Source organism: Metopolophium dirhodum, chromosome 1 (genome assembly GCF_019925205.1).
Source record: "Metopolophium dirhodum isolate CAU chromosome 1, ASM1992520v1, whole genome shotgun sequence".
Classification (NCBI taxonomy): Eukaryota; Metazoa; Arthropoda; class Insecta; order Hemiptera; family Aphididae; genus Metopolophium; species Metopolophium dirhodum.
In genome coordinates, this window is record NC_083560.1 from 115,154,707 (window position 1) to 115,166,828 (window position 12,122).

General features: G+C 35.3%; 1 protein-coding gene across 1 annotated transcript; it reads right to left on the bottom strand.

Annotated features, from left to right (window-relative positions):
• Positions 1–11,089: 11,089 nt before the first annotated feature.
• On the bottom strand, positions 11,090–11,911 carry LOC132952236 (ATP-dependent DNA helicase PIF1-like). The gene has a single exon (XM_061024467.1). The coding sequence runs from the start codon at positions 11,909–11,911 to the stop codon at positions 11,090–11,092; it is 822 nt and encodes a 273-aa protein (XP_060880450.1).
• Between the last annotated feature and the right edge of the window lie 211 nt (positions 11,912–12,122).

A 12,122-nucleotide genomic window follows, 5' to 3' on the forward strand; every position in this document is an offset into this window, starting at 1 on the left:
ATAGTATAAAACTTGTTTTCATCGGAAAACTGTATTTGACCTACGTCAATGTTTTTTATTACTTCACTGCCGGGTTAGTTATGATTTTGTCTTCCGAAACTAGTATTATAACGTTCTCTGTCTCTACGGCCCTGATTATACCATTGCCGATTTCGATAATTTTTGAATTGAAGATGGGTTTGCTTTCCGCGGCTTTGAATTCATTGAACCCGTTAATTGTGTTGGCCGGACCGGTTTGTATCATTCGAATTCGTGATAAACAGTCGGCGTTCGAGTGCTCGGGACCGGCCCGGTACGTAATGTCATAATCGTAATCGGCCAGTTGTAATCGCCAGCGCATTAACTGCGATGACGCGTCTTTAATGCCGAATAAATATGTTAAAGGTCGATGGTCGGTTATAATGTTGAAATGACGACCGTATAAATATGGTCTGAAATATTTCACGGCCCAGACGATGGCTAATAATTCCTTTTGAATAACGCTATAGTTACACTCTGCTTTATTTAATGTTCTACTGGAGTACGCGATAGGTTGGTCTTTAGGGACTTCCCCCTGAGATAAAACGGCTCCTATTGCATACTGACTTGCGTCTGTCATTAAATTGAATTTTCCCGCTTCCCAGTCGGGAGACTAGTAACGGTGGGTTCATTAAAGCTTTTTTGAGTTCTTCAAAACTATGTTCGCAATTATCGGTCCAAACGAATGGTACGTTTTTTTTAAGTAAATAAGTTAATGGCTTTGCTATTTTTGCAAAATTATCGACGAAACGTCTATAGTAGTTTAGTAGTCCTAAAAATGACTTAATATCCTTTGCATTTTTCGGTTTAGGATATTCCCGAATGCATTTCAATTTGTTCGGGTCCGGGGAAACTCCGGTTTCGTTTATTACGTGCCCTAAATACAATACTTCTTTTCGTAAGAAAGAACATTTATTAGGTTGTAATTTAAGTTTGTGTACGCGCAGCCTATTGAATACTTGTTCTAATTTTTTCTGGTGGTCCATGAGACTAGATCCGTGTACTACAATATCATCTAGGTATGCAGTGCACATTTCTTCAAGTCCCATGAGTACAGATTTCATTGCGCGCGTAAAAGTGGCTGGGGCTGAGCTCAGTCCGAAAGGCATGCGTAAAAATTCGTAGTGACCGAATTTTGTAGAGAAAACTGTTTTATGTGTATCGGCAGGGTCTATATGCAGCTGATGATAACCTGCCGCCAAATCCAAAGTACTGAAGTATTTGGATGATCCTAGGGATTCTAATATCTCTAGTAAGTTTGGGAGGCCATAAGCTTCATTCTCGGTTACTTCGTTAAGTTTTCTAAAATCTACGCACACTCGCAGTTTGGGTTTCCCTGTCGGATCTAAATTTTTCTTTTTCACTACCACGAGTGGAAAATTGAAAGGTGATTTAGAATTACGTATAATATTGTTATGTTTCATTTCTTTAATTTGTTTTTCGATTTCTTCTTGGTATGCCCAAGGTAAACGATACGGGCGTATGTTAATTAGTTTTGTGCAACGCGGTGTGTTTATTGTGTGAGTTACGATTTCCGTGGCGCTAAGATAGTCACCTGGTAAATAAAACAGGTCCGCGTAATTACAACAGAGTTCTAAAATGTTTTCCCGTTCTTCTTTATTCAAATCGTCGATTTTAATTTCGCGTTTGATCTGTGTTATACGATCGGTTTGTTTGTCATCTATAAAATATGCTGTTAATACGGTTTCATTATATGGCTCCCACTCGATATGTTGTGTGGTAAGCTCGTCTATCACGAAGGGTTCTTCTGAAATATTTATTATATTACTAATAATGTTATTTTTGTTAACCGGACTGATACTGTTCGCGATTATTACGTTTTCGTTCACGTCTTGTTTTTTTATAGTTATATTCTCGTGACCTATGTTTTCGTCGTTTTTTATCAGAAGTACGCAATTGCTACGCGGCGGTAATATAATTTCTTTAAAACCAGTTTCTTCTGGTATTGTTAATAGATTTTGGCTATAGTCCATGATAACCTTGTTTTGTTTTAAGAAGTTACGACCGATGATGCCCGACTCGTTTATTGGAAAATCGCCAAAAACGACGTCGAATTTGATGAGCACATCGACGTTGTTAATTTGCATAGTGGTTACCATAGTGCCTACGGTAAATATCGGAATTTCGTTAATGCCTTTTATCGTACGTTTTTCGGATTCGTCTATGACAACTTGTCCTTCTAGCGCGGTTATTTTAATGAGATTCATCTCCGCGCCGGAGTCGACTAATAATTTAATATTATGAGGTTGGAAATTATTTGATCCACACATTATGTGTTCCTCTTCGAAATTGGCTATAACTCTTACATGATTTTGGTTGATTTCGTTTACGGTACGGCTAGTGCTAGGACTTTCGGTTTCCTTACTAGTGGTTTTTTTACTTTCATTGTAAATGCGTTTCCTACAATCCTTTATATTGTGATTTGTTTTCTTACAGTACGCGCAGAACCTGACCTGCCCTTGATACTCGTGTTTTACTATACTGGTTTTATCGTCGTGACTGTTAATGGGATTCCTAAAATTCGCGCGAGTACCTGTATTACTACGGCACTCGTTTGCATAGTGGCCCATCTTACTGCATTTATTGCATTTAATATTCTTTTTATTCGCGTTATTTTTCCCGTAATTTTTGTTAGTGTTAAAACGGCGATTAATGTGTTGTAAATCCTGTTCTTCTTCGGTTGCTATAGAAACGGCTTTTTCGAAAGAGGATACGTCGCGTGCTTTTAATAATGCTCTGATTTCGGGTCGCGTCCCGTTAACAAATACGGTAAGCGCTCCCGTTTTATAAGATGCAGCTACTGCTGTGGCTGATGCTGGCTCTAGTCCTACAGTTAGTGCTCCTACTAATTCATGAAAACATTTTACCGTACGCCCGGCGAACCTACGTATGTCTTCGTCGGAACGTTGTTTAATATTGCTCATTTGCGATTGTAAATAACTAATGGAATGCGGTGTTCCAAAAACAGCTCGAAGGTGGGCTTTAAGTTCGGCCCAGTCTGCAAAATTTCGGTATCGGGCAGACTGGAAAGCGGTCCCCTTTAATTTAGCTACTATATTGTTAAAAACTACCGTTTTAAGATTTTCGTGAATATTGTTCATTACATAGTCACATTCGATTATGTATGAGGCTAAATCTGCCTCAGTGCCCCCGCTAAAGTTAGGTATGCCGCGCAAGGCGGAGTCAATTCCTAATGTTACGCTCATAATTGTCGTGTGTAAAGTTTGCGGGTTATATCTAACTACTGACCAACACCTATTTGGACTCTCAGACATATACTATATAATTGCTTAAATAACAACTTACAGTGCAAAATTCATTGCTCTTTTGTCCGGTCCTAAATGGTTGCGTGCTGACGGTTCTGCTGACTCGTCGCTGATGCTCTGCTTGGCTAGTTGAGTGAAGGTGAAATGTTGAATGCAGTTGAACTGTTGATTGCAGTTAAAAATGTTGAATGTAGTTGAACTGTTGATTGCAGTTGCAAATGTTGAATGTAGTTGAACTGTTGATTGCAGTCGAAAATGTTGAATGTAGTTGATGGCTTGGCTCGGTCCTCCTATTGTCAGCAACGTGGTTGAACTCGAGGTCCGCTGATAGTACTCGATTCTAGGTTGGATACTAGAATTCTTCCTTCAGGTGACCCCACACCTGACACCAAAAGACGTGTAGTGATCCCTCACTAACGCTTATATTTTTGAGTTGTGACGACGTTGCTGTATGTGGTAGGATTTGTATTGACAGAGGTTCAAGTCACAGGTTTCAACAATTAGTTATAATAGTTTATTTAATAAGATAAAGTAATTTGTTACAATAAATGTTATAAAAATTTGTGGACAGCATGTTAAGTTACTGCCCGAGAACTAGTTAAATCTACGTAAGATTACTGGGAATGTACTTAGTCTGGCGGCGATGTAGAGTGCGCGGACTCTACGACCAGGTAAGTACTACATGTAGGGCTATGGGACTAATTCTAATTCTGCTATGGATGGAGACTCGTATATATACCAAGTCTCCCTTAACGATTAGGTACGCGGTATCGACTTAGGAGGTGGATCGGAAGAGCACCGGCGAAGGAGTAACGAGTACCGACGCAGGTGTGAATGTTGTTGCCAAATCCTTGAGTTGGATAGGTACCGGATTATTTGTGATTCTCAGAATCTGGAGACTTGCAACAACAACCAGGCGTGGTACGAGGTTTAATTTATAGTGAAGTGACAAATAGTTGAATAATAAAAATAATAGTAAACTGTCGTCGGTTTACTACACTTACTTCAACCAACTACTAGTTCCGCTAATGGTAGCTTTAATGCTTTAAGGTCATTAGTTAAGGTAAATAATTAAAATATTTGTTATTATACTTTAAAAATTGAATAGGTTTTCTTAAAAAAACAAAATTAAATATAAATTGTGACTTATATTAATTTTATATGTAATATGTAATAGATTACTAATATTAGGTGTCATATACCAATGCTGTGTGCAATGAGGATCTGCAAGGAACAGATGTGGTTGAATCAACATTCTCAAACAAGTCAAACATAAGTAGTTGCAGCAAATCCTCTAAAAGTGATTTCACCGAGGAACCCATAGTTCAAGTAATTTATGTATCTTTAATTATAAGTTGTAATACCTAAATAATTTAATTTACATTTGTAGGCACTAAAATGCAGCAGTGAAAGTGAAGCAGAATTTCCTTCAACACCTAGTTTTTCTTCTAATACTAATACAATAGTAGATTGTCAAAGTTCTAGTTATCAAGTAATTTTTTTTTCGCAAATACAATATTTAATATTAAAATAAATAATATTTTTTTTTTAGAAAAATATTTTATCTTCTTTTGTGGCTGCCAGTGAACTTTCTGTTGATGATACACCCAGGCGTTTATACTTAAAACGTGGAATTTGTCAATTATCGCATGAAGTTACATTGAAAAACAAAAAGTTGACAGTATTAAATCAAACAATGAGACGCCAGGAAAAAAATTAAATCCATGAAGGCAATGATAAAGGAGCTGCAAAAAAAAAATTAATTGATGATGATGATACCACAAGTGTATTATTGGATTCTTTTAGTAAACATCAGGATCTCATTAATAATTGGGCAAAAAAATGTAGGTCAAAAATGTCAAAGGATGTATAGCCCACAAATACGGCAGTTTGCTTTATCCCTACATTTCTTTTCCGTTAAAGCTTACACCTACGTAAGACAGAAATTCAACACTATTCTTCCATATCCACGTACATTATCTAAGTGGTATTCTCATTTAAATGCTGCTCCTGGTTTCACGCTTGAAGTTTTAAAAACCCTTTCGCTAAAAGTTATAATAGCTCTATTCATCCATTATATAGTAGCTTAATGATTGATGAGATGGCTATTCGCCAGCATTTAGAATATGACGGTAAAAATTATTATGGACATGTAGATATTGGTAATGGTATGATTAGTGATTCATTAGATGTGGCAAAAGATAGTAAATAGTATTAGAAATTAGGAAAATTAGTAAATTTTCCAAATGACAAGGACCATATTATATGGAACTACGATAATAAATAAATAATAAATCTTAAACAACTTTTTAAACACGCCCATTTAATGAATTTTATGTATCTTTAAAATTCGCTATTGGCCAGTCCTAAGCCTGGTAAAGTGTGAAGGAAAAATTGATAACAAAACAATTTATGAACTTTCTGCGGTATTTCGTCCTAGCGGGATGCCGTCCGACGGGATTTTGTCCAAACGCGATTTAGGCGGCGGGATTTCGTCCGGCGGAATATTGCTGGCGGGATTTTGTCCTAGAATCGGCTCGCCAGATAACTGCAATATTAATATCGATAGCGATATTAACCCTTCAACGCCTGGTGTGTCCGTATGGTAACACAATAAAATCTATTTATAAATCAGGCGTAAACAACGTCTGTGGGTTTATTTTTACTATCTAATCATTGAAATAGATTCTCAGTATGTTTATCGATTTTATTAGCACTATGGTCACCAACTAATGACAGTATATAATATTTATAACGATTTTCCCGTTTTGTTCAGCTACAGACTTTTTTTACAGCAATGGATTTTCAACTGGAGTAAGTATAATTATACATAAATATTTTATTCAAATGTATTATTAATATTTTTTTTGAATCTTTGTGTGTGTATGATTAATACTAAAAAGGTTGTACTAGCACATTACAATTACATACTGTGTAGTGGACTTGGAAATGTGTGCGTTACCGTATGGGTGCTTTAGGCTTTTGTCTGATGAAAAAAAAACATATATTGATAATACATATATTTTTCTATAATAATTTATAAAATATAATTTTTATCATATATGTATACAGTATGAAAAATATTATTTTTTTGAACTATAGAGATGGATTAACCTTACAAGAAGTTCTCGACATCATTGAGTCAAATTATGACGAAAATTATGTCGAAAGTATATTTATTGAACCACCAGACCCTCACGTATTGACTGATGAAGATTCGGGCAATGCAGATAAAGGTGCATATACTTCTAATTAATCAGCTCGTCAATTAACTACCGGAGCAGAAATAAGGTAATATATTATATTCTGCAATGAAAAAATGCAGTATATTATTCATTATTATTACCGTATATTTTTAATTTTTTTTCTCAAGGTTGAAAAGTGGAACTAACATTGTAGATGAAAATACGATTGCACTCGAAACTGTTGACGAGTTGGGAGACACTGATTTCAAAATACCTGATAACGAAAAAACTACTGATTGGGTAAAAGGTGACTATGAAATGCCCGATTTGAATTTCCCAACTGCAGATTTTTCTAAATATTCGCATATGAGACCGGTTGAAATATTTGAACTTTTTTTTGACGATAAACTTATTTCATATTTAGTAGAGCAATCCAAATTATATGCACTTTTCAAAAATGTTAATGATTTCGATGTCACTAATGATGAAATTAAATGCTTTATTGGTATATTGATTCTAAGTGGATATAATGGACTTCCTGGAAAACGGTTTTATTGGGACTCATAAGATGACGTAGGGAATTCATTAGTTAAGGATTCGATACGCAGAGATCGCTTTATTTCAATTATGCGTTTTATACATTGTGCTAATAATAATGAAATTAATGTAAACGACAAAGTTTGGAAACTGAGGCCAGTAATGGATATGTTAAAAGATAAATTTTTAGTACATTTCGTACCCTCTCAAAATTTAAATTACGATGAATCAATGGTTAAATATTTCGGAAAACATAGCTGCAAGCAATTTATACGTGGCAAACCAATCCGATTTTTAGCGAAATCAAAGGCAAATGTTAAAGATATCATTTGTATTTTAAATATAATATGTAAGTTTCGGGTGCTGGATATATTCGGGTGATCAAACACCAGAATAATATATTTAAAGTAACGGCTTTTTAATAACCGAGGTTATTCAACTTAATATTGGTTAATACAATATTCTAGAAATAACATAACCTTTTATAACTGAGCCCCCTTCCCCAAAAATTTGAAGCCTAAAAAAATGTAAAAAATAAATTCCCAACATGAATACGTAACATTGGTGTTAGACGAAACACGGTTTATCAAAGTACAAAAGTACAGTAATTACATTTTCTAACAAACATCAAGAACGAAGACAAATTTTGTAAATTGAAATTAATTTTAGGTATTTATTTATTTACCACTTGCTAAGTCGACGGATATACGTTAACGAAAATGCTTGGAAAAAATTATATAGGGTATAGGGGCGTTGAGGTATAGAGAAATAACTTTTTTTAATCACCTCCTCCCCTTTATTCTTATGTAGGATTCAAAAATGGTTCTCTGCCGGAACACGTACAAATATTATTTTGAAAATGTGCGGTTTTACCTATGGGTCGAGTGGTGTTCAGGAGTGTATAACCTAACGGTACTTACATTATATTCATAGGCGAGTGAGGATTAGCTTAAATTATATTATATTATATTAAATTATTGTACCACACTACCACTCCACTACTCAACTCATAAATTAGTAAATACTCGTCCAAAATTCAATTTGTATGTATCGAAGTTCTCCAAAAGTATTCTGCTTTGAATTTTTTTAAAAATGTTTTAATAGTTTTTGAAATAATGAGTGTCTCATGTTAAATGGATCACCCTGTATATATTAATTATTACACTCGCATCGAATACCATCCGTAATCGTCGAGTTAATATTATTATTATTATTATTAAATTTGATATTAATTCTTGTTGGCCGTGCGGTGTATTATATTTATGTAGGTAGTTTCTTTTCCGTTAAATTCACGTGCGTCACAAACTCACTAAACTCGCTCAGGTCAGTCGGTTTCCTTGTTTCCTAGCAGCTCCCTACGGCCTACGGGTTTATTTTCTCAACTCAAAACACCTATCACATTTTATCTATCACCCATCATCGTCTGATGTCCGATAGGCTATGGAATATAGATAATAATTCAACTGCTATTGTAAAAATATATCAGGAGTCTTGTATTAATTTTTTACACTTTTTGGCCCAACAGATAAAACTTTATTGATATTTATAGAAAAAAAAACTAAAAAAATTGAAAACTGAAAATGCCCGTAAACAGCTCAAAAAGTGTCAAAATATTTTCAAAATTGTATGGTGTATAGGAAATGCTAATATAAACATTCAGTGAAATTTTCATGTATCTACAGTTATTCGTTTTTGAATTACAAGAAAATAAGGAAATCGGTACATGAGAAATCGAGTGAATATCTAATGTTGTAAAAATATGAATTTAAAACGCTCATAAAAATTTAATTTGACTTTCTTGTAGAAATTTTTTTTTTGATAAAGTTAGACAAACTTATGAGGAATCTTGTATTAGATTTTAAAATCTTAGATTTAAAAAGAAAATTTTTTATGAATTTCTAACTCAAAATAATTTGCAAATTTTCGTGATTTTTCCGTATTTTTTCAAGATTTGAACTTTAAACGTGTATAAAAAAAAACTGTGACTAAGGATTTTTAATTTTTTTCATCTGCCTTTGAAACAATAACCTAGGAGCCTTCTATTAAATTTTCAAGCTTTTTTACCCAACAAATAAAATTTTATTGATATTTATAGAAAAAAAATTTAAAAAAACTGAAAACTGACAATGTCCGTAAACAGTTCAAAAAAAGTCAAATTATTTTCAAAATTGTATTGTGTATAGAAAATGCAAATATAAACAACCAGTGAAAATTTCATGCATCTACGGTCATTTGTTTTAGAGTTACACCAATAACCAAAATCGATTTTGTTAAAAATCGATTTTGCGTAAAAATTCCCGTTTTTCCTTAATTTTTCTTTTGTTTTTCACATCGCTTTTGAAAACTACTGGGAAATTAAAATTTTGACCTCCCCAATGCACCAATGATATTCACTTTCCCATCGAACAAGATACTGAAGTCGAAAATCGAAGCATTATTTCGACTACTTATCGTGTACACAGACACAAAAATAAAAAAATAAAAAAAAATAAAAAAAATAAAAAAAAATAAAAAAAAAAAATAAAAAAAAAAACACACATCATTGTAAAATCAATACATTCATCGTTTCACTCAGAATCTAAAATTAGTACTTGATTAACCTAACTAAATTTGATGCTGCAACACTGCCAAAGTGATTTTAAATTTTGTTAAAATTGTTAAGATTTTGAACAGAATTTTTGTATTACATTAATTAATTGATAAGATACCGTTATGGAGGTAAAACTAAAAGATAATATTTTGTGCCCGAGTTAAACACCCGTCCCAAGTTGGCCCGTTTGACGGTAATATCTGATTCGGTATTGGTGATATTGAGCTTTAGAACATTGAAATAAAGTGGTCAAGAAGTTATTAAATCACACAACAGTTGAATGTAAAAATAAGTGGTAGAAAGCTATGTGAACAGTATTGTTCTCTTTAAAAAAAAAAAAACAACCTAAAGCTGAGTAATAGAATTATTACATATATTACTGATGTAGTATATAGTCTATTCAAAATGAGATGATGACTCGGCGGCCAAGTTGTGCGCATGGGCGTGGCTTTTGTTCCGTAGTAGCGCTTGAGGCACCGCCGCGGACGGGAGCTTTAATTAGTCTAGTATCGACTGCCGATGTGTGTGGATAATTTAAAATGCATTGCGCGTATTTTTTGTATGTCTGTCGGTCGCGGACGCACACACGCACATCCCGTCTCGCGAGACACGTCCCCGTTGCTTCGGTCATGTGATCGATGCTTGTGGAGGGAGTATGACCGGTGGCTGACCAAAACTGGTCGTCGCCGAGTCATCATCTCATTTTGAATAGACTATAGTAGTAGTGTAGATAAAGTAAAAACTATTTAGATTGTTCTGGCATTAAAAACTGTATTTAAAATACTCATATAAATAAATATATATATGAATAATAATAATAATAATAATAATTATAAATAATAAATAAATACATAAATTACCAGGTATTTGTTATTTGATGCATATTTATATAACATTATTACAGATATACAAAATGTTACTTATTAAAAATCCAATGTTAATTTTATGATAGATGTATGTAACCATAGTCGGTAGTATACAAACAACACATTACATGTATATATAGAGTATAATGTATGTAAATGAATACAAATTAAATTATTATATAAAAACAAGTTGTTACAAATCATATTATATGGACTTGCTGTGGCAAATGAACAGGTATTTTGATTATTATTAGGTGCATCTTTAAATTACAAATCAAATGGCAATTTTATAACATGGTATATAACAATAACTGGTGGAATATAAACAACACTACGTATGTTGTATAGAATAATACATACAAAAATCTAGGCCCTAAGTATCCTAGTTTTTTTATTTTTTCAAAATTTTTACCAAACGTTTGACATTAGTTACGAATACACTGTTGAGTGTAATCGCATCCAGAGAGACCACGTGGAGGTTGTCAAACTTTCTCTCCGCACAGTCACATAGACCCCAAGGGGGTCACATACACCACTTGGGGATAACATTTTCCCCTGGGTGAATATTGTATAATTACATTAATTATATAGCTACCTGTAATCGCATCAGAGAACTTCTGCATACACGATATTCTTGGTGACGAATCGACCATTTCCATCGCAGTACATGCCGACTTTAACTGATTGCGCGTCCCTCACTCTTGAAAACGTAACGTACAACTGTCCATGGCTGAAGGCGGGTGACGGCAGGAGCAAACCGACTCGGTCGAACGTTTGACCCTGAGACTTGTTGATTGTCATGGCAAACGACAACCGTACCGGGAATTGAATCCGCTTCATTCGAAAAGGCAAATCGTCTTCCTCACCGGAAGTCATCGAAACAGCGGGTAAGATGATGTCTTCCTGCGCGTCGTCAGCGCCGGACAACCTCCTCGCCTTGAAGTTGTGTCTCTGCAGTTCGGTGACCACCAACCTCGTCCCGTTGCACAGTTGTCGCTTCGGATCAATGTTTCTCAGTAACATCACGATCGAACCGACCTTGAGCGTTAACTCGTGCGGCGGAAGCATGTTCGGATGCAGAGCGTTGAGGAACTCTGTCTGGTAGTTTGCCGCTTCGTCGGCGTCGTCGATCAGCACTGTATCTATGGCGTAGTACGTTCTTACGGCGCCCGTTACACGTCGTAGCACTGTGGAATTAATTTGGTGGCATTCCTCGTTGCGGGGACACAGTATGATTCTCCGAGCGAACTCGTCGACGTTGGCCAAAGACATTTGCTGCGGATAGACGAAATCGGTCAAATCCACAACGTCGCAAACCAGTTGCGGTAGGATGTTGATAGTGTTCGGAATACCGTCGACCGACGGCAGTTGACCGTTACCGAGTTGAAGTAGCCAAGCAGCGAAGTCAGCGTCGTTGTCGGCGCGCATGTTCCGCGTCAGCCGAAACTGTTCAAACTCTCTCCACAATGAGTGGCGTTTGATAGATGACATGACGATGGAGCTCCTGTTCCCTCGGCGAACGACGGGCAATATCTGCCTGAAGTCGCCAGCTAACAGTATTGGTTTACCACCAAACGGTAGTGCCGATCCCATGATGTCCTTGAGCAAACGATCGACCACCGTGAATTGTAGGCCCGGG